We start from the raw sequence: 21,420 nt of genomic DNA, 5'->3' as shown, positions 1-21,420 counted from the left end.
CATAAGCTACAGCCTTGGAACTGGTAGCTAATAGCCCCTGAATGGAAAATAAGACTGATATAGACACTACACTTTAGACACAAGCCCGGAGGATGGCGTCTCTTCTAAAATGGATATGAGATTGGCTACAGTGTTCTTGAAGCACTTTCGACTGGCTAACGGAACGCAGATAAGGATATTAAAAAGTAATTTCAAAATGAGAAATACGGAATAACAAAAATAGTAAGATAATAAAGAGTAACGGGCATCAATGTTGGCGTCGCGGGGACTCGTCCGAGCCCGTTAACTATGGCCCATGGAAGATTAAGTGGGTTGGGTATCATGTTCCACGTTAACTTGAAACCCTCAAGAAGGGGAAGAGTTTGGGTAATAGCAAAAACATAAAAGGCCTTAGTTGCCATTCATGGTAACTCTTTGGGAGTTGCGGCTCAGTTCCCGGTCGGCAGCAGGGCTAATTGGTCGACTTCCAGAGTGGCCGGTTGCACTGCTCTCCTTCAGAGCAAGAAGCTGCTTAGCGCGGAAAGTCTCATAGTGTATCTGGCTGGTAGTTTCGATCAAGTCTTGGAGGTGGGTGCGGGTGAGGAAGTTGCGGAGGTAGACGAATTCGCAGTGGTTCTCGTTTTCAACGTTTATCACACCCCAGCGGTTCTGACGGCCGCGGACCTGCTTTCCGTCGACGATAATGGACTTCTCACTGCCAACAACAGCAAATGGAATGATGTCCTAGATGATGATGATGATGCTTAGTTGAGATATCGCAATGGCTGAAATTGGTTATATGAGGGATTAGCAAAATTTACCTTGATCTGCGCATTTACAGCACGTTCTTCGTCATCGAGCTCATCGTTGTCATAAGGATACATCTTAAGGTTGTGGAAGGTAAATTCCTCCTTGATTCTTTCCTTGAAAGCGAGACGCTCCTCCAGGGTGAGGGAGTCGGACTTGGCAATAACAGGCACAACGTTGACAACATCAGACAGTTTCTTGAGAACGACGATATCAATTGGTTTTAGCCTGCAATAACAAATTAGTAAAATATGCTAGAAGTATTGTTCCTTTTCTTTAAACTTACGCATGTCCAGATGGCTGGATGAAGAAGAGACAGCAGTGGATTCTGGTGTCCTGGATATATCGTTCACGCTGAGCAGTAAGCTCCTTGCGCAGGTAGGCGGAGTGCTGGTCTTTGATGTACTTGACGATGGGGTCCCAGCTGTGAAATTAATTAGCCCCCGCAACATTCTATCCAGGGGTAACCTGAACGCCTCGCTCGACATACCATCTGTCATTGTTGACTTGGTCTCCGTATCCAGGGGTATCAACAATGTTCAATCTCAGGCGTACACCATTTTCCTCGATGACTATCAAGTACGATCAGATATGATTGAAAAGTGAAAAAAAGGGGGGGTTGCGGATGCGCCGTATCGGAACAACGTACTGTGTGACACAGTCTGAATCTCCGTGGTTGAGCGGACAGGCTCGTCAGGTGCTAGACGTCCCTTGGAGTCAATGAGGTGAGAGGCGAAGATGGTGTTGATCAAGGTCGATTTTCCTAAGCCGGTCTGGCCTGTGTTTATGAGACAAGAATGTATGCGTTAGACCTGGATCCATCTCAGAGAAACAGGGGGTAAAACGGCTTATAGAGCAGTGATATGACAACGAACGTACCAACGCAGATGACGTTAAATTGAAAGCCACGCTTCAGCAGCTTCTTCTCGATCTGCGAGGTGATGCTGTCGAAACCGACATGGCTTCTGGGGAAGACGGTGTCGGTGGGAGACGCAGCGGCGGCCATCGTTGCTGTTTATTATGGGTGAAACGGTCTCGATGTTATCTACCGACGGAGAGGAAGGGTACGACAAGCGATTGACGAGTCTCTTAGCTCTGCTGCAGCTGTCGGAGAAGGCGGTTGGAAGGAAGACGTAGAAGTAGAAGCAAGAGGAGAGAAGAGGAAGAAGACGTTGAACTTTTGCAGCCCCCTTTCTTGGGTCGCTATTGCCAGAGCCAGGAGATGATCGTTTGCGCGCGAAGCTAAAAGCGAACTTTTTGTCTCGTTGGTTTTTTTGTACCGGGACGTCAGGGGCAAGTTGCGCGCTAGGCGATGTTGGGACTAGCGTGGTGACACGGGCCAATCAGCGGTTTTCTTGCTTTTCGTGACTTTTTTTCCGTTTTCCTCTTGGTGACGATGGAAGAAAGTCGACGTCGAAGCTGGAGCTGGAGCCGGAGCTGAAATTGGAATTGAAGTTGAAGTTGGTAGAGAAGACGCGATCCACAGCTACCGGGCAGGATGGCCGCACTCAGACTCGCCGGTCCCTCCGTGGGATTCCTCTCTTTGACCGCCGTTACTCGAACACTCGGCATATACTCGACCGCCAGCACGTCGATATCGGCTTCCCTTGCCTCGAAATACCATGCATCCCGATATGCAGTCGCTGCTGTGCTGCCGTCTCTGCTGTCAGATATCTGGGAGTCGATCCTCCGCGCTGTGCCCAAGAAGAAGACCTCGCACATGAAGAAACGACACAGACAAATGGCTGGAAAGGCCTTGAAGGATAACACCAGCCTCAACACATGCCCGGCTTGTGGGAACACCAAGCGAGCTCACTTGCTCTGTCCTCACTGCGTTGCCCGTACGTCTCCGCTATTGCTTGCCTGATACTGCTATTTCAATACCAGTTCAATACTAATTGGGTCGAACAGAGGTTAAGAGACATTGGAACTCTCAAAGTGCTACTCGCAACGTATAACTCCATTTATTTTTTTCGCACCAGTCGATTTACACGATTACGACTGTTTCTTATCACAATCATTGGGTGCACCGTCAGGGGGCAAGCTTTACTACAAGAAAAAGCGGGCGTTTTTGGTTATCCTGTACTATATGTCTTTTCTTTCTGCAACTACACCTAAGCTGTCTGCTTGTTTACCTGGTGCAAGGGAATCCGGCTTTCCTGGCTGGCAGTTTACAAATTTTGTACGGCAAGACACTTGATTGCCTTGTAGTATATTCAAATCCATGTAATTTATGCATTTTCAATGTCATGTGTGGTGATGTGTAGAAAGTCTCGGAATGTGGAGCTATTAATGTTCTGGAGTGTGAGGAACTCCATTATTTGCATCTAGGATTATCAACTCTCACTACATCCTCAAGACATCACATATACCACATACTTTGCATACAAGATAGGTATCCTGCAAAGTTACATTGAGAATAACTACACTATAATAATACCCCCAAAAACTTACAGACAAGATGGCAAGTGGGCAGGTTTGATGTTCCAACATACGTCGACATAGTGCTAACTGTCTACCACAGTCCAAGCAAATACTGAGCCTACACACGATAGAGAATGGTACGTACCAGCTTCAGTATTTTATGGAGAAGAACCTGCATCTTCTAACATGGAATAGCACATGTCTCTGAGATTTTTTCTCTCGCTGTGACTCCTACCCAGATCTTGTCAGCCTCTGGCGCCTCCTCGCTCAAGGTCCATTCGGCCAACGAGGAAGGCTTTGGCATAGCCCAGTCACTCTCAGCAGCTCATAAAATTGGCTGCCACCACCTGGCAACGGCGAAAGGGTCTGGAAGTTATGCGGCCAGTGTTGGCTTTGGAGGAGAGGTAAAGCTATGGCGCTACGAGGACGGAATGTGGAATGAGGATTTCAAAGGTAGGGCACTCTTTCACAGGAACAAACACGTACACTCAGGCTGATTCTACACAGATAATGGCAAGATAAAAGATATATGGGCTATTTCTCTGGCCGCGGATGCACGCTACCTTGCCGGCACTACCCACGATGGCCGTATCAAAGTCTGGGACCTTCAGAATAATCTAGAGGAATTATGGAATTTTGAGACAAGAGGGAGCTTTGGCATGTGCATTGATATGGTAATATAATCCTGCCCATTCTTCTAAGATGTACGTTGCTGAAGTTCTTGGAAAGTCACCAGATGGACGCTTGATTGCATCGGGCCATCAAAGCGGTAGTGTTTATGTCTTTGACGTTGCAGAAGGACGGATGCCGTTCTCTCTTTCAGGTAGTTTTTCACCCCTCATCTACTAAGATGGGCACAAACTGATCAACCTAGGCCTGGCCGCACCTGTTAGAGCGGTGTCGTTTTCTCCTGGAGGAAAATTACTAGCTGCTGCTGGAGACTCCACGATGATTATGATTTACGAAACCAGCTCCGGAGAACAGTTCGCAACGCTCACAGGCCATTCTGCCTGGGTCACATCTTTGGACTGGAGCGAGTCTGGCGAATATCTTCTAAGCGGGTGAGTGGAACTAGCACATATTAGATGGATCATTTTATTGAAAGTTTGGCTAGTTCTTTTGACGGCAAAGTTAAGGTATGGTCAATCGAGAGAAAAACATGTGTCGCAACGCTCTCAGAGTCCGACAAGGCTATATGGAGCGTCAGATGGCTGCCAAAGGTGGGAAAGGCAGAACGGTTTGCAGCTGCAGGCGCCAGCCAAAACATTACATTATACCGAGAAGCTAACAGTGGCTAAGCATTCGTTTGATTTATGATGCTATGCTACTATACCCCGGTATCTGTGTCTATGGATTGTTTCAGAAAGAAGGCAGCCCATGTGGTATCATTATGCGATTGTATAGATTGCAAGAAGGTAGAAGCATAACTGTTATGAAGTTTTCTCATAAGATAGGCATAACTCATAAACATGCTTCAATTCAAAGCTGCAATAAAAAGTCTCCGCATTCTTTTGAGAAAAGCACCAAAGTCTCTATCATCATTCACGATCTCAACAACTTCAGCGATGGCAGACTTATCAAGCTTAGGCCGACAATGGAGAACCTCATATTCATGGCCTGCCGTTCCAAGCTCAAACCAAGCTTCTCTCTCCCAGTCCTTTTCTAGAAGATGCGTATAGATGATTTTTAGACGGTCCTCTCTTCCGGCCCCTTCAATCCGCAAACACAACAGGTCCTGCCAGAATTCTAACTCGGGTACGTTCTGACGGGACTGTAGTTCCAGCTGCTTGGCGTGTGCCCTTTGCGCCTCTAGTCTTTGGTTTATGCTTCGTTGTGTTTCGTTTATTTGCTGCTGGAGCCTGTCACGAATGGCTGACCGAGAATCTCGCTGTTGGCTGATTTGAGATATAGCTGCATGCATCTCGGCAGCTTCTGCACTCTCCTTTTGAAGGGTTTGCCTATGTGTCTGGAGTTTTAAATTGAGAATCTCAATATCCTTCTCTTTCATCCGCTGGTCCTCTATGTTCACAAGCCATGTTAGAAGAATGAGAATCCAAACCACCGAATGTTAGTGTGAGCGCAAACCTTGAAGCTCTGCAAGATCAATGTAAAACTGGTTTCTTTCTTCCAACACTTGTTTTCTTCCTTTTTCAATGAAGGAGTCGAATTTTTGGGAAAACTGTGACATTCTCGACCGCAACTCCTCGAATCGAAAGTTCAGGGTTGGCAGCTGATCAGCCATTGACGGCGCATCGGCCGTTGTAAGTGGGGGGCGAGCAGTTGAAGAGTAGGGATCAAAGGCCGCCATCTTAAATAATTGTCAAGTATGCTTGTTTGGGTATTCGACTTCGACTTCAATGCGAGTATGAGTTCATGGATGTTATCGCGTTTGTTGATAAAGTAAACATATGTATGAGGTAAAGGCCAAAAGCAGACTAGCGTTAGATAAGCTTTCGGAAGCGGCATTTTATAAACCCGCTAAGCTTTTTGTCAGTTTTCTTTTTTGGGTTTCTTCCAATTCTTAGATCGAGACGACATCAACATTCCGAAGAGCAATCTAACAGTATTCAATGTCTCGCGTCTAGAGTTGCAAAATTTTCTGCATGACACAGATTAGACATGTCTTTGTACTGCTCTACCATTGCGCTGTATACACGTACTGTAACGATACAACCAGATGGCTGATCATTTAAATAATGAGATATCGCTCGGCCACCTGGGAAGGGCAACTTATGTCGAGGAGTTGCAGGAATGGAGGTTTTCGCGTGCGCCCAACCAAGGTATGGTTCAAATAGGATTCTTAAGACTGGGAATGGCCTCTAATATGTATTACTAGGTTTCCTCTTCAAAATTGCGGGTGAAGCAAGTGTACTCTCCTGTACCAAAAACCCAGGCTCTTCTCAGGAGCCGAGAAATGACAATGTTGTGACGAAAAGAACAGAGCAGGTGCTATTGAATTTATACCCAGAACTTACTCATGGACTTTCAAATATGGCCCTTGAAGAGGCAACTTCACGAGTTATTACATCCGCCTCTTATCATTTCGAGTCAAATAGCCATGGGTGTCTAGCGTTTGGGGAAATAGAGAATATGATGGACGACCGTTTAGCAAACCAAACAACGCCAATAATTGTATTGCCAAGAGAGAATCACAGTTCATCTCTCATTCTATGCCCATACGACTTCAGCAATGATTCCCTGTCCCAAAATGCCACACTGACTATTGATGACGACCAGTCTGCTCTGTGGACTTTGCCCGGTGGCCCCGTGAAGCAAGTATTATCTTCGGAATCATTTCAGGAACCAAAGACTTGCTTTGCGGCAAGGTTATCCTTTTCCACCACAATATTCAGCCCGGTTTACCACCGCACCCCAATCCCAGTGAACTTGAATGATAAGGATACTTACGCGGACTCATATCTATTATCATATATTGATCCGAATCCCCTTGTTAATATTCCATGCAAATTGACAGGTGGTCATCCTCACGCTGCGGTAACCTTCAACCCATGGTATCAACGGCAGGTTGCCGTCATTGACCGTGCAGGAAATTGGAGCGTTTGGGATTTGCAACGCAAACAACAGCGTAAAGCTGGCTGGTTTGCTGAGCGTGGGCCAAACGGTTCCATACGACTTCCCGGGCTTGAAAATATTTCCAAGTCGATTGATCACTATGACGGCTGGGGCGCAATATTATGGATCGGCACTATCCACCAGCTGTTGGTGTGTGATAGACGAAATATTTACATTTGTCGTATGGATGTTCGTCCCTCTGAGCAGGAGGAATTTGACCTTGGCCTCAAACTTCCTTCGGAATGGATTCTTGATGTCATCCGCAGTCCAAGGATACCCTCCCACGTGTTTATCCTCACGACGTTGAGAATCCTGTGGGTACATGTTCCGCCACCTGATGACCCTCAACTTAGCCAAGGCGGCAACGTTCAGGCTGCATCTATTCTCCTCTCCTGGAACCATTTCCGAGACCCAGAAGATTTAAGTCTCCAGATAACCCCGATATCCGTAGGAACAGGTAAGCTCTCCGTACAGTTCTTGTAGACTCTATGAAACTAACTTTACTTCAGATCTATTTATAATGCTGTATTCCCGTCTAAATCTTCTTGCTATGACTATCCAGGTGTTTCCATCTGACGAACCGTCCTACCCGGTGTCCATATGTGATGCAAGGATTCTTCATTTGCCCAAGATTAAAAGTGAAGAGGCGGTTTACGGAATGCAACAGTCTCATAATACAGTGAACTTTTCGAGTATTTCCTTCCAAGAAATCAAAACTCCTAATTCGTCTTTGGATGATGATGACACCGTTTCACCGAAATCGGTTAAATTAATGGGACAGTTAATGGATGGAAGGCTTGTTGAATGCATGTATTTAGCTACTGGCGCTGACCAGGAGATATTGCCAGATATTATCCCAATATCGGCTGGTAAGAAGAAACGGCCTGCAAAACACCGCTCTAGGCTGCCTGACGAGTTCGATTTCGTTGTAGACGATGGGGAAAAGTCACTTTTGGTACCCGTTTGCCCACCAAACAAGCCGACAAAGAAAGGCCCGTCAACGGCCATTTTCTCAACATACGAAACTCGAGAACAATGGCAACTTCAATACTCTTTAGCTACCTCTGTTCTCGAACACATGGACATCACCGACCTCACAGAGCGTGGGGACGAAACCCTCTTCGGAGACTGGCTGAATGCTCTAAAAAGGCGAACTACCGACCTGATTTTAGCTCCAACGTCCTGTTCAACGTCTCTTTCAATGTCAGTATTACCCGTTAAATTACCTTGTATTCATAGCACTTACCTTAATTTAGGTCAGAAGCCGTTACATCATCCATTTCGGTAGATGAGGTCGAGAATATTGCAAAGGCATTTGACGATTTTATCCTAAGATTTGCAAATTCAGGAGATGACATGTTTCTTGGGTTCCAAATACATATTTTGCTACAGCCCTTTATACCCTCTTCAAACTTTTCAATGATCGAACCAGGGGCATGGAATAGCACCTCCTTGATGGAACTTTACGATGCGATGATATGTCACTGGTTGGCTCCTTTACCAGGCGGGATTCCAAATCGGCTTCGAGCGTTAAAAGAAAGGACCATCAGAGAGGTGATCTCCGAACTTTGCATTGCGAGTGTTATCATATCCCGCTGCAAAGTTGAAGAAGTCGACGACGGGCAGGAAGCTGGGGACAGTTCGCCTATCAGGCCTGACGCCCGCAGTATTTCCGAGTTCAAAGACCAACTGACCCAATGGTCTAGAGAGGATGTTCGTTCATCTCCGTCACGAACAGGAAGCTCAACTAGCAGCCGGGCCGGAAACTTTCTGGCTTCTCTTGCGCGCTACACAGCCATCAATAATCAAAAGTCAATCTCGCGCAGGACCATCACCACGGCCGCACATTGGGTTGATGGAAGTGATCCTAGCCAATATGACTGGCAAGCTACGATATCTTTACGCGATAAACCACAATCTGAGCACGACAAAAATTTGAAACGACGTAAACGGAAAGAAAGGAGGCAATCCTCATCTGCGGCACAATCGCAGCGAAGTGTTTCAGCGGACATCCCTATAGCTAGGCCGTGGGGAAGTCAGCCAGAACCCAGTGTATTCAACTCCAATATAAACAGTAGTCAGGTCAATGAAGGCGGCCTTACTATGACACAGGGCGAGCAGGGTCTATTCGGAAAGAGGAAACAACTGCCCAAGTCGAAGAAAAAGAAACGTATCGCAGGATTTTGAACACAAACTGGCCTGTTTGGTTAGGGGTTTGGGCCATTGCAATCCTCCGATGCAATCATACAATCTAAATATAGACTCTATACAGACAGTAATTTGTTTGATAGATTGATGATAGGTATTAGCTTGAACTAGCGCTTGGTGAATTCAGCTTATTGGTTGCTCTCTAATTAATTTCGCTATCATTCCAACCGTAATGCAATTTAAGAATGATCGTGCTTGCTAGCGGTGACCAAAGATATCGATGGTATCAGGACTTTCGTCCTCGTCTTCGTCATCTTCCATCTCTCCTTCGTTGTCTGAACTACCATCACTCCCAGGGTCTGTTTCGGCATCACTGCTCCCAACTAGCCCGAGCCTTTCCTTTATATTTACACCACTCCAAAAATTGAAACCACTAAAGCTTCCTCTGGTTAATCGCATGCGTCCACTGGATTGGGAAGTCGAGTTATCTACATCTTCCTGACGGCTAAGGGCAAAGTAGTTCGTTACTACTGGCGACTTCGGGGTTGCCCTCGAGTCATGAAGAAAAGATGTATGCGGAAGGCTACGCGCCTGTGAGCCTCTACTATCAGTAGATGCCTCGTGAAAATGATTACCTGGTGTCTCAATAACGGAATTCCTGGCTCCGGTGCGGTGATCATTGGAAGCTCCAGGTATAGGGACGGTGAGGCCTTCACCACCACTAGTAACGGGGTTCTGTCTTCCTTCAGTAGGCTGCGCCGGATCGTAACTACCATTCAGCAACTGTCTTTGGATAGTGTTGTACGACTCGCATCTAACACTAGTTAGCAAGAAGCAAATGGCCCGGAATTAATTGATATATCATACATCTCACACTTCAGGCCTAGCCAATGGTATGGCACAACGCTCTTTGCGTGACAATCATTGCAATATATAAGGGCATTGGTATCTTTTAATTCAGGAGGCATTGGCTGACTCATTATGGTACGGTCAAGGTTCCTGAAGTTAGCTTCCATATTCGTAACGCTCTTGCTACAGATGGGGCAGCGATATGAGCTGCGGGAATGCTCGGAAAAGCACTTTTGATGTATGCTATGGCCACATCGCATGAAAATAACCGTATCTGGTGAGCTAAACATGAACTCCCCACATATTGGACAGTCGCATTTTGTTGAGCGTTCAATACATCTATGCGTAGTCTGAATCGCGATTGGTATACAGGCAGAACAAGTCTATTGAAATCAGCCTGGCTTCAATGTAAATTATGAGAGTGTGTAGATATTACCTGGCAATGGAAAAAATCTTTTCCAAGTCCCTGACCAAGACGGCAGATTCCACAATCACTGCAATGGTATATACTTTTGTCGGCATCATCATCCCAAAGCTTACATATTGAGCAATAATAAAAAGCGGACTGGGCACCACAGGAGTTGCACCATTGGCCTGCTGGTTGAGGAGAATAACATAACATGCAAAGCATGTTCTCTGTCTTCTTTCGATCAAGGGTATGAGGTTCGCCTTCATTGTGACAGAACCGGCAGGGGTACCATTTCTTGCAAGTAAAGCATTGGATCTTCACATTCCTTTTGTAGTGCATACAGCCCAACTCGGCTAATTCATCAGATGCGGATTCTTCAGGATTGTCCATGAATGGGTCGTCTGCAGATTGGACTTCATCGACAGGCTTGCAAAAGTATGTTCGTTCTAAGTCGTCTTGGGAGAGGTAATATGGACTACCAGATATACCGGCGGTTGACTCAGAAATAGACGAAAGGTTGCCCAGCGCTCGCTGTTTCCTTGAGGACTCGGGTGTACAGGGGGTATCATGTCCTTGAGGGGCAGATGGGGCAGAGCGAGACTTGATCGCGGAATAATACCCTTCTGTCATTATATCATGCATCAACCGGGCTTTTTCCTGGCTTGAAACGTCCAATTCCCATATGGCATGGATCCGCCTCCGCATTTCTACCGTAGCATCGCTTTCTGCCGCATGTTTCGTGGTAGTTTCCTCCCATCCGGGTTGATCTAAGTGTGTTTGTGAGGTGGCCTCGGTGCCATTGCTTCCAGGCTGACCCTGGGAGTCGGAGTCTAAGTCCATCATGTAAACGCAGCGATGCTAACACCGCATTTTCTGTTTTATTCCACCTTCTCGTCCACTGCTATCCGTACGCTTTTTTAACGCGGCTGAAAATGGTACAACCCAGTGCTACGGATTAGCCCCAGGTCCCGGCGGAATTGGATTTGAACAGCGAGTATGCACTCCGACGCGGAGCCTATTTGATTAACAGCCTTTGGTTAGCTCTTTCGTAAAACTTGTTGGCTGCTGATATGATAACTAGACGCCTTACATTCGCTCTTACGCTATCAAAAACCTCCGTGTTCTACAGGATGCTGCCTCGCAGATACTCAGTATTCTCAGCTGAATTGACAGGGTGTTGTAGAGTTTCTGGTTAAAAGACCACAAGAAAAGAGGTAGGATAAGTCACTGTTTAAATATACGGCAGTTTGTAAGGAAAACTGGGAATAGCAGTCCAGTGCTTCTGGTCGTCTGGACGCTGAAACCGCCTTTGTAGGAGGACGATATGAACGATAAGGGAAGTTAAGGTTTGGATGAAGGCACGAGCCAAAGGTGCAGAATCGGGAAGGATCATGTGATAAAGCTTATCGGGCGACCCGTAATTACAATACCAACATATGTATTTTTGATTGATCAAAGAGCCAGAGGATGGTTCCGAGATATAGACAAAGGTCCAGGCATTGGCAGCAGGGAAGCTGGTATACGTTAGGTCAGGCTATTGCCATCGTGTTCTTATGACGTTTTCAGCATCATGTAACCAAGGTGGTGCTGCAGCATTGGTGGTCGAGTCGCGATGCAGGCGGGTGCGGGTAGTTAGAACCCTCAGTTTCAGGGCTTTCGCTCTCTAATTGATATGTTTCTCGAGAATGGAGCGGTAAGGCAAGTTGATTGGAGCTAGTTCACTTGAGACAAAGCCCCATGCTTTCGTTCAACAAGTGTAATGTTCTGTTAAATTGTCTCGCACCGATAGACTGCGGTCGAGGTATTCTTCCGATAACCCTAGACAGTACTTCTTAGTATAAAGCTGTAGATAAAATCAAAGGGAGCTACATATAGCCTTACATTGGAGAATTGCATGCGATATGTGGTTGCTGCCAATACCGAACCATGGTTAGCGTCTTTAGGATCTTGCGTTCAAGGCTTCCAAGTTGGGACGCGTTTTCGAGAAAGTGAAGCGTATTGACGATTCGACGCGGATTAAAGTCTACATCAGTACCTTTTCTAAAGGATGATCGTAGGACCCAACGAATAACGTAACGTGAAGGGCTGGAGTATTGGACGGTTTTTAACGCAGTGCGGTAGAGGTGACGGAAAGCCATAGTAACGCCATGTTTGTAGGTTACCGACTCAAGGGCCTGAACTGTCAAAGTCATCTGCCCTTATATGCAGAGGCCACAAGAATATTATATTCCGGATAGAAGGGTCGAGATTAGAATGAGAAGGATATGAATATTGCTTAGGAACTTTGAAGACATCATGGGAGTTAACTTTGATTACATAATAGCTATAGTTAATTGGTTTGCTGACCCCTGATTGGCCTATGACGAACAATTTGCGTAGCAAAGGGTCATAGAAATTGAAATATAGAATGAATCAGATATGAAGTTTATACATTAAGATACCGTGTCAGTTGAGTATTAAACCAACTAGCTAGGCCGTATGTTACGTTTCAAAGGGGAAAACGGCGGAATCTCCAAGGGTTTATTCAGACCAAGCCGCCGATTACGACGATCGTTCTCAGAGTGTTTCCCATCCGAATCAGCAAAAATCCCACTCTGGTCTTGCACAAAAGAATGCTGTTTAGGTAAAGTACGGACGGCTCCGAAGTTCTCATCAAGAGGTGGTTTGTCACCAATAGTCCGAAGTATTCGCCGCTTTTTGATAGGATCAGGAAGTCCATCGTCTTCGGACAAGTCGTTTGTAGCTTTCGGCTTTGGCCCACGCTTGACTATCCGCGGCGCTGGAGCATTTGCGGATTTCGGAATAGTGTCTGATTGCAGGGGCCTTTGCAGCTGAGGAAGAATTGATTTGCGGGTATTCGTGGTGGAAGGCTCCTTTTCGTAAAATGACGGACCCTTTGCTTTAACCTTCGATGGCTGAGGTTCCGCAAATGAAAGACCATCGCCTTCGCTTTCACTGGATGTGAAATTTACTCCAAAGTCATTGCTCTGACGGTTCAGGAATGGGGTAATGGAAAATATTGATTTGTCACCAGGAGCTGCAGATATTTTCGTTGGTAGTTTTGACACGTGGTTTGGCCCAGGTGTCCCGATAGATGTGTCCGCTCCGAAGTATAGGCGGCGTGAAATGTTTTCTGATGTATCCGCAGAGGTTCCATTGCGGCGAGCAGGGGACATGTCAGAATCTTGGCCCTTTGTTTTAACCTGTTTTATGGACACAGTTGCGCCTTGGGTATCTGGTCTGGATGTACCGTTCAAAGCCTTGCTAGTGTGGGGGGCAGCTACATCGTGTCCAGGGCTCATGAGCGTTCTATCTGATACATAGGAAACTCGTCCCTTCCCTGAGTTCCGCCTCGCATCGCGAAGTTCAACCTCAAGTGAGCTAACCTGGCGCTCTAAGGAGAGCTTTTCTGATAGCATCGACTGATAAGAGCTGTTCTGGGAACGAAGCCGGGTAATCTCTGGCTTCATACTCGAGACTTCTCGTGCCAGAGTTGCATTTTCGGCCCGTAACTTGTTCATTTCAGCTGCAAGAGCCTGCATGGATGATAATTCTGCCTACCCAGGATGTTAGTACTTCAACGCGTCATAGGCACGTTACATAGCGCGTTAACTAACCTGCAGATTATCTATCATCTTAACTTTGGCCTGGACGGACATTTGTAGCTCCTCCATATCTTGCTGCAAACGGGTTGAATGCTCCTGTACCCGCGAGTGCTCGGTCTCTACATTACTTAATTGCTGTTTCGTCTGGCTTAGCTGTTTGCTAATGGCATCTTTATCATGTTCAGAGAGCAGTAATTGCAGTCTAGGCAGCCGTGCATTTTCGTCAGCCAGCAGCAAACTTGTATACTGAAGGCTCTTTTCAAATTTTGCTTCAAGCTCGGAGAAGGGGTGCTAAACCTCGAATCAGAAGATGTCCTTTAGTTTTGTTTGTTTGGCATGGTAACTTACAACCTCCATATTCCCGAATCTTTTAACCAAAATCGTAACAAAATGTATAAATCAGTTTATCCTTATGTATGCGAGTCCAAAATATATATCTTTCTATCGATCTTCTGTAAGAAATGTAAATGTGATATTGGCGCTGCATGTGTTGTTCTATGGTTCTTCGCGGTCACCTTGAAACTTTTATCCAGAGTGAGTGATGTCGTGTTGCTTACATAAGCAACGAACCACCTACTTCCAGCCTCAAGATGACACCTTTTCGTCATGACAGCGCTTTGATAGATAGAAACACCCGAACAACAAGCCAAACATGAGGTTGTTCTCGCTGATTCTTTACGCAATATGGCCGATTGGCCTTGCCCTGGGCGCTTCGTCCAAGGGTGGGGATAAATACCTGAAATTCAAGGCGGCGTCAAGGTCTACTGGCGCGATAACACTGGACGAGGCAAGCTATCATGAGCTTACGGCGGCTCCCCGAGATTACCATAGCATCGTGCTTTTGACAGCTCTGGACTCGCGATTCGGATGTGATATCTGCAAGATGTTTCAGCCCGAGTGGGAACTTCTCAGCCGGACTTGGAGCAAGGCCAAACTTGGAGATTCAAAGTTGGTCTTTGGTACGCTTGACTTCTTGAATGGAAAAGGCGTTTTCCAGCAGGTAAGTGAACGGTAGATGAAGCCTCGCTATTGAACTGAACTCTGGTACTGAAATTTATAAGCTCAAACTCCAAACTGCACCGATTGTGCTTCTCCTGCCACCCTCCTCTGGTCCAGGCTCCGAGAACCAGCCGGCTCGATATGACTTCAACAGGTGAGCTGAATATTTGTGGAAATAACAAACAAACAAGTAGCTAAACGATGTTTCTTCTAGTCCGGTCACTGCAGAGCAGATGCACGTGTGGATTAGCCGCCACCTTGCCGGGGTCCCGACACCCAAGCTTGTTCGACCTATAAACTACACCCGAGTGGCAGGAATGTTGATTGGAGCGTTAGCCGTCATATCCCTTCTCACTGTGTCCTCCAGATACGCTGTGCCAATTTTGCGAAGCCGAAATCTATGGACAGCCCTGAGTCTCCTTGCAATTTTGCTCTTTACTACCGGTCACATGTTTAACCACATCCGCAAAGTACCGTATGTTGCGGGTGATGGTAAGGGAGGAATCAGCTATTTTGCTGGAGGATTCCAGACCCAATTCGGCTTAGAAAGTCAGATTATAGCTGCTATTTGTGAGTTCTCCACGTTAGTGAGTACACTTGGCGTGTTTCTGCTAACAAGCCTCTGTAGATGGTGTTTTGTCCCTTGGTTCCATAGCTCTTGCTATGAAAGCACCTAGAATCCTGGACCCTCAGTCGCAGCGAGTCACTATAATTCTCTGGAGTGCCGTGACCTGGGTCATGTACAGTTTCCTCATCAGCCTGTTCCGTATAAAGAACGGCTCATATCCACTCTCAATTCCTCCATTTTAATCATTTACTATTCATTATAGATTACCATTTTGAGACGGGAGCCCTCATGATAATCCAATTGCAATAGCATCTGAAAATAAAATCTGTCCTTTTTAAGGAGGATAAATAAGTATAAGAATGAAATCCAGTGTTTATCATTCACGAAACAACTTAATTGTTCTGATCCTTGTCCACTACTCGCGGCGGTGCCCGAAGAATTGAAGTCATGATCTTAAAAAAAATGTGTTGTTTATTGAAGACGCCAGGGCCACAGGCCGCTAAAAGGCGTGAAACTAGAGGATAGACGATTGACTAGGATACACAGAGTAATATATGGTAGCCGGGAAATATCGTCCGGCCGACCATTGACGGAGAGGCCATGAACATGTCATATCATGTCATGCCACATTATGGACGCGGGCGATGCCTTACGTGTCAACCCGAAGGTCCATCATTAAGCAGAGGAGTTAGGAGGGGAAAGGAGGAGAGGGAGGGAAGAAGGCCTCAGTCTATGAAGACTTTCGAGCCTCTCCACTAGAGCTGGAATCGGTGCGTGCAAGGTTAGCACCGTTCGTCTGGCCCTCTTCCTCCTGTGGTTCTTCTTCGAAGACGGGTTCGGGGTCGTGCGTCTCGAACTTGGTCTTGAAGTCGGCGAGGCCATTGGTGCTGCTATTAGACCGACGGCGAGAGTTGGTGAATGTGTATCCGTAGTCGTGTACTTCGTCTCCAGAGCGGCCCCTAGATGCAGGAAGAGAGACGAGTAAGCATCAATCGTACGATATGGCATATGTCTTGGGGTCCCGTCCTCAACCTGGGCTGACTTTGAGTTTTAAGGGGTGAGGGGGTGACGACGCAGAGGAGAAGGGGGAAGAAGACAGCTTACCAGTTGCCTTTGCCGCCACCGTCCTTCTTCGTCTTCTTGGGGTCAGCGTCGATGTGTCCTGACTTTGCAAAGTAGCGAGGGAGATGCTCCTGGAAGCTGGCTGGGTCGTCGTGGGCGGCAGAGTGGTCCCTGTCGTTCATCTTGTGGGAGCGGGTCACTGGATGTCCGGTTAGCTAGGTACAATGGGCCATGACCATGCTACTCACTGATGAATTGCTGTCTGTTGTCCTGGTAGTGTGGCAGTGGTGGTGTTAGGAGTAAGAGAGTGGTGGTGGTAGTGGCCTGTTGTAGATTTAGAAGTAGTAGTTATAGCAGGAGTAGTTGTTGAGAGGAAGAAGAGGAAGAGGAAGAGATGATGTCGAGGTCCCTCGCCCTTTCGAGCGTCTCTGCTGCGTCCCTTTTATACTTCCGCTGCATCGCCCAAATAAGGCTCGTGACCGCCTGCCGGATTGATTAGCTAACACAGGGAGACCCACTTTTACCCCGGATTTGGTGGCGTCATATTTGACTTATGTAAGCACAGCGAAGCCGATGGAAGAAAAGGGGCCGAATAACACTGTGGATTGCATGACGGCATGAAGAGGTAGATACATCAAAGAGACACGCTGGTAGGAGTACATTATGGAGTATGAAGAGGAAAGGAAGATGATGTTGGAGGAGAAATAGAAGGAGAGGAAGAGGAAGAAGGAGAAGAACCAAAGAAGAGCGGACTAAGAGGCTTAGTCCACCACCCCTGGGACGCCGTGCTCGATGATCCATGAGAACCAGTGCTCAAGCTTGCCCTTCTCTATGTAATGCTTCAACAGGCTGTTCTCCCCGTCGAGCTCTGTCGATAGGTGGCCGCGTTGCTCGGGAAGCAGCCGGGCGACCAGCTTATGAGGAACATCCACTCTGTCAAGGATGTCGGTGGGTCGGTGAAGGTGGTTCGACTCGCTATCTAAACCAAGCCCTGTGACGCAAGATCATACGTTAGCTAGCTGATGCATGAGACTAGCAGAAATATAAAGAGCTACTCACCGTTTGTATAGTCCATTATCGTTTTGAAAAGTGCGGTAGAACGGATCTCAGCCTCTACCTCATCGTCTGTCTTGCCGGCCGTCGCGCTGATGCGTTCCCAGTCGTCCCGGATCATACAGCGGCGCCAGACAATCTTCTCTAGGTTCTCGCGGTACGCACTGTCTTCCTTGACCGAGCCGCTGAGGTTCAGGGCACGCAGAGCAAGGCTGAATTCGTGGCCGGCTACCTCATTCTCCTCCGCGGGTTCGATCGCCGGAATCGGGTCCATCAGCGTCAAAAGGTCCGCCAGCTCGTCTCCCTGCACCGGGCAGCGGGTTACTAGCTTCGCTAGGCCACGCTGAAGGGTCTCGCGCAGCGCAGGCTTCGACCGCACGATAACGTTTGCAAACTGGTCATTCGCTATCTGCAGTCGCGCGCTTTCATCAATGGCTTCGTTCAGATGCGGCAGGCTGTCGTACACAGACTCCTGGATTATTGCCAAGTCTGTCTCGTCCTCAAAGCAGCTCAGGTTCACCTGCATCCCTGTCTGGGTCTCTCGTGCTGCCAGGGTAGACAGTTTCGCCAGTGCAAGCTCCACCCGCTTGCTCCATAGATTGGTTTCATGCTGGGTCGCGAGCTCCGTAAGGATCTTCGCTGCGTTGTCGTAATTGCGCTCACCCAGCACTTCGTTCATCCACGACAGCTTTCCGTAACCAGGCCTCTTGCGTAGGAATCGAGTTACGTCATCCTTGTATTCTCGCATAATCAGCAGCATGGCCGGCTGTCCAGCGGTAATCTGCTTCGTGAAAAACGCATCTGCCCATGGCTCGCCGTACCTAGTGAAGTAGCTGTCAATCCTAGACCGCCATTGGTTCACTGCTTCCTCGCGCGGGCCAGGTACTGCTCGATCCCCTGCTTTCTGTGGGTGTTTTTGCTCAATCTTATCATGCACCTCGGCCATAAGCTCTACAAGTGCCGTCATGTCATGAAAATTCTCAGCTAATGTCACAGCCTCTTCTAAATGCCCGATTGCCGCCATCTTGTAAAACTGGAACTTCCTTCTTTCGCGATGCGCCTTCTCGAGCATCCTACCCTCATTCTGAATCTGACGGTCTTCGCTCACCGCGCATAGTTGTCGTCGCTCCTTGTAGATTTGTGAGACGACTGCAAATTGACGGGAAAGATTTCTCTCGAGAGCCTTGGCCGGGCTGTCGTCGGGGTCTGTTTTGCTGCTCTGGGACAGTTGTCGCATCCACTGAATGCATGAATTTAGTTCCGTGTCTAGCAGATTTTCTGTCTCGTCGTAATTAACGTCCAGTGAGGTCCAGAATTCGGGAAGCTCAGCGCACTGTGGGTTTCTCAAAGATAATGAAGCATCATCGATTCCATACAAGTGTGCATTTTCTCGACGGAAGGTGAACGCGGTTTCTAATGCAGCGAGTGAGATCTCGCTTGCCTGCCACAGCTTGTCGATAAAGTCCCGCGTCACACTCTGTGGCTTGTTATAGGCGACTCGAATGCCATTCATTATCCATGGAATGATATGTTCCATCTGCCAAGTATCATAGATGAACCAGTGCCTGATTGGGTCCTCCGGCCCGTCTCCGTCCCTAATGGGGCTCCTAAACTGTTCTCCCATGGTCTCGATCAAATGTCCAAGGTACAAATCCTTTTCAGGATATCTTTTCTTGAGGTCATTATAAAGAGCCCAGATCGCTTTACTCGCTGCCATTTTTTCTGCGTCCCAGAGGAGCTGCCATCGGATCGAATAGCTGAGTTCAACATGTTTGTCCTTGATATACTTTGCAAGAGCTTGTAGAGCATTGGATCTCAGTGTCATTTGATGTTCTAAAGATGCCGCTATGGAGGAAATGTACCTCGAGCTCGAACGAAGGATTTCGTCAGTTATATTCAAAATTGCTTCTTCAAGGCGGGGTTTCGAGGATAATTCCTTGTAATGGTGGAAGTTAATGGGGTTATCTTTGGCATTTTCAAAGAAGACAATCTGTTCAAGGCGCAGCTTAGTCGTCAGCTGTGCATCTTGTATCCCTTCAGGCTTCAAATGCAAGCTGGACAGATGGACAAGTCCGTAGTTTTGGATAACCAGTACACAACAGGCTTGACGATGTTCGTCACCACCATTATCTAGAGTCGATCCAATAACCACAAAGTTATCTCGATCCCGAAATCGAACAAGGTCCTGGAACTCAGGTGTACCGTCTTCTGTAGAGTTTTCCGTTGGTACTAGTGACACGAGGGCAGTTGCGTTTTTGAAAACAATAAAGGCACTTTTACCGGGACGGGGGACATAAATCTTTGGGGTATAGTCGACAGAGTCTTGTAGCGGGCCCTGATAATCAATTTTGAAGATCTGATCAGCTTCCGGACGGTTATCTGGAAAGGCCAAGTCAACAATGAAGTATGAAGTGCTCTCTCCAGTGACGGAGAATAAGACCCAGAGCGAGAGGTCATGTTCCGCATCGTTTGAACCTTTGCCGCTGTCTTTGATTGCAAAGTCCAGGACTTGCACTGATGTAAGAGAACCGTCTTCAGAGAACAGGCCCGTGCCTTTGAGCGCCCTGTTTAACTCGGGCATTGCATCCATGCGTATCTTCAAGCCACTGCCGTTGTTCCAGTGTATATCCCAGATTTCAATCAATCCTGAGCTAGTCGCAATGACGACCTCACGCTGGCCACGCTGTGTGATCGACCGCCCTTTGCAGCGCATATCTCCTCAGATGCACGCTCATACATTCATTAGCCCTCCAAATATCCCGCCGCTGTGGCACGATTAGCCAAGTCAAGGAATCTTATGCTCAGGCCTGCTTTGCCATGCGCATCCATAATAGTTAAGTGGGCTACGCGACCAGTAGAAAGAGTGATGATGAAACCAGATGGCTCCGCATTAAGTAGGCCTGTAACAAATTCTCCAGACATCATTCCAGGTATTGAGCCATGAACTGTGTTGCACTTCTGTTTTATCAGGCCGATGATAACGTTATTCGAAATAGTTTGCCAGAATGTAATCTTCCCCGTAGCTGGTATCACTACTAACATGCCCGCATCGCTTGTCGAAGAGCTTGACGTGAATGCGCCAAGTGGCAAAGGGTCGATGTGTCTCGGGGATGGTTCAGGTATGTTAAATGTAGAGAAATCACTTGGACTGATGGAGGAGGAACCGGACGAATAGGCCCAAACATAGGCCTGGTTGTGAGTGAGAATGAGGGAGTTTGCATGTTCTGGTGATATAACGCATCGAAATGGGGCTAGAGTTGTTATTTCGGCAGTTAATACGCGGTAAACCTGAGATATAAGGATAGCGTACCTGAAGACCCCTGGAGAGGCACTGGCAAGGCGGAAACTCGAGTAGCACTGTAGAGGCCATTATCCAGCTAAAGCTACCAGTTAGCTATATTACGCGTCACCGATAGTAAATATAATGAGCTGGGTAAGCTTACTATAAGAGTTGAATGAGAATCATAGGTATGTCGATCTGACTCCTTACGACCGCGCACAGGGAGGTCGATAGACGTGTCGCCGCCAGCGAACGAAGGGCCACCTTCAAGGTCTCCGTCTCCTGCTAAACAATGCACTTGTTCATATGCTGCCGTGTCGAGCTCTGTATCTCCGCTAGCTTCAGCATGCTTCGCTGACCGTTGTCTCTTTGCTCGTGGAGGTTGGAAGCCGTCTTCTGATCTAGGTCTCTGTCGTCGCCGGGGTCGAGCGGACGCTGCGGTCACGGAAACACCTCCCTGAGCAGAAAACATTGCAGCGGCAAAAAGAGTGACCGTAGCAATGAGCCTCTCATTAACGCGGAAAAGAGGAAGGAGAGTAAGGAAATTGATGTTAAATTGAGCCTTCAAAGATATTTTTTTGCATTTGTTTTGGTTAACTCTTTTCAATAAATCTCTTGATGCGGCGACAAGAGCGCTAAGCCAAGTTAGGCCTAGTCCCAAATT

General features: G+C 47.3%; 11 protein-coding genes across 11 annotated transcripts; 4 read left to right on the top strand and 7 right to left on the bottom strand.

Moving 5' to 3' along the window:
• Positions 1–390: 390 nt before the first annotated feature.
• On the bottom strand, positions 391–1,792 carry MGYG_01941 (cell division control protein 10; the record flags this gene model as incomplete). The annotated part of the gene is made up of 6 exons (XM_003177832.1): positions 391–723; positions 801–1,014; positions 1,073–1,210; positions 1,277–1,358; positions 1,436–1,564; positions 1,666–1,792. 6 exons carry the CDS (start codon positions 1,790–1,792, stop codon positions 391–393), a joined length of 1,023 nt encoding a protein of 340 aa, XP_003177880.1.
• Positions 1,793–2,284: 492 nt separating this feature from the next.
• MGYG_01940 (hypothetical protein) lies at positions 2,285–2,744 on the top strand (the record flags this gene model as incomplete). Its single annotated transcript, XM_003177831.1, has 2 exons — positions 2,285–2,627; positions 2,698–2,744. 2 exons carry the CDS (start codon positions 2,285–2,287, stop codon positions 2,742–2,744), a joined length of 390 nt encoding a protein of 129 aa, XP_003177879.1.
• A 477-nt stretch (positions 2,745–3,221) lies between these two features.
• On the top strand, positions 3,222–4,508 carry MGYG_01939 (hypothetical protein; the record flags this gene model as incomplete). The annotated part of the gene is made up of 7 exons (XM_003177830.1): positions 3,222–3,262; positions 3,311–3,347; positions 3,406–3,663; positions 3,718–3,884; positions 3,940–4,033; positions 4,085–4,271; positions 4,325–4,508. Exons 1-7 carry the CDS (start codon positions 3,248–3,250, stop codon positions 4,506–4,508), a joined length of 942 nt encoding a protein of 313 aa, XP_003177878.1. The 5' UTR covers positions 3,222–3,247.
• Positions 4,509–4,684: 176 nt separating this feature from the next.
• On the bottom strand, positions 4,685–5,518 carry MGYG_01938 (kinetochore protein spc25; the record flags this gene model as incomplete). The annotated part of the gene is made up of 2 exons (XM_003177829.1): positions 4,685–5,229; positions 5,296–5,518. The coding sequence occupies 2 exons, from the start codon at positions 5,516–5,518 to the stop codon at positions 4,685–4,687; spliced, it is 768 nt and encodes a 255-aa protein (XP_003177877.1).
• A 369-nt stretch (positions 5,519–5,887) lies between these two features.
• On the top strand, positions 5,888–8,970 carry MGYG_01937 (hypothetical protein; the record flags this gene model as incomplete). The annotated part of the gene is made up of 4 exons (XM_003177828.1): positions 5,888–5,990; positions 6,047–7,240; positions 7,293–7,986; positions 8,040–8,970. 4 exons carry the CDS (start codon positions 5,888–5,890, stop codon positions 8,968–8,970), a joined length of 2,922 nt encoding a protein of 973 aa, XP_003177876.1.
• Positions 8,971–9,189: 219 nt separating this feature from the next.
• On the bottom strand, positions 9,190–9,911 carry MGYG_01936 (RING finger and CHY zinc finger domain-containing protein 1; the record flags this gene model as incomplete). The annotated part of the gene is made up of 2 exons (XM_003177827.1): positions 9,190–9,745; positions 9,799–9,911. The coding sequence occupies 2 exons, from the start codon at positions 9,909–9,911 to the stop codon at positions 9,190–9,192; spliced, it is 669 nt and encodes a 222-aa protein (XP_003177875.1).
• A 1,996-nt stretch (positions 9,912–11,907) lies between these two features.
• MGYG_01935 (hypothetical protein) lies at positions 11,908–12,381 on the bottom strand (the record flags this gene model as incomplete). The annotated part of the gene is made up of 2 exons (XM_003177826.1): positions 11,908–12,007; positions 12,071–12,381. The coding sequence occupies 2 exons, from the start codon at positions 12,379–12,381 to the stop codon at positions 11,908–11,910; spliced, it is 411 nt and encodes a 136-aa protein (XP_003177874.1).
• A 273-nt stretch (positions 12,382–12,654) lies between these two features.
• MGYG_01934 (hypothetical protein) lies at positions 12,655–14,151 on the bottom strand (the record flags this gene model as incomplete). The annotated part of the gene is made up of 3 exons (XM_003177825.1): positions 12,655–13,746; positions 13,807–14,085; positions 14,143–14,151. 3 exons carry the CDS (start codon positions 14,149–14,151, stop codon positions 12,655–12,657), a joined length of 1,380 nt encoding a protein of 459 aa, XP_003177873.1.
• Positions 14,152–14,446: 295 nt separating this feature from the next.
• Positions 14,447–15,603, top strand: MGYG_01933 (dolichyl-diphosphooligosaccharide-protein glycotransferase; the record flags this gene model as incomplete). Its single annotated transcript, XM_003177824.1, has 4 exons — positions 14,447–14,794; positions 14,856–14,947; positions 15,008–15,363; positions 15,422–15,603. 4 exons carry the CDS (start codon positions 14,447–14,449, stop codon positions 15,601–15,603), a joined length of 978 nt encoding a protein of 325 aa, XP_003177872.1.
• A 488-nt stretch (positions 15,604–16,091) lies between these two features.
• MGYG_01932 (hypothetical protein) lies at positions 16,092–16,605 on the bottom strand (the record flags this gene model as incomplete). Its single annotated transcript, XM_003177823.1, has 2 exons — positions 16,092–16,320; positions 16,466–16,605. The coding sequence occupies 2 exons, from the start codon at positions 16,603–16,605 to the stop codon at positions 16,092–16,094; spliced, it is 369 nt and encodes a 122-aa protein (XP_003177871.1).
• Positions 16,606–17,184: 579 nt separating this feature from the next.
• Positions 17,185–21,228, bottom strand: MGYG_01931 (hypothetical protein; the record flags this gene model as incomplete). The annotated part of the gene is made up of 5 exons (XM_003177822.1): positions 17,185–17,414; positions 17,483–20,176; positions 20,214–20,241; positions 20,324–20,833; positions 20,920–21,228. The coding sequence occupies 5 exons, from the start codon at positions 21,226–21,228 to the stop codon at positions 17,185–17,187; spliced, it is 3,771 nt and encodes a 1,256-aa protein (XP_003177870.1).
• Between the last annotated feature and the right edge of the window lie 192 nt (positions 21,229–21,420).

This window comes from Nannizzia gypsea, genomic scaffold (genome assembly GCF_000150975.2).
Source record: "Nannizzia gypsea CBS 118893 supercont1.1 genomic scaffold, whole genome shotgun sequence".
Taxonomy (NCBI): Eukaryota; Fungi; Ascomycota; class Eurotiomycetes; order Onygenales; family Arthrodermataceae; genus Nannizzia; species Nannizzia gypsea.
This window is presented reverse-complemented; position numbering and strand designations above follow the sequence as displayed.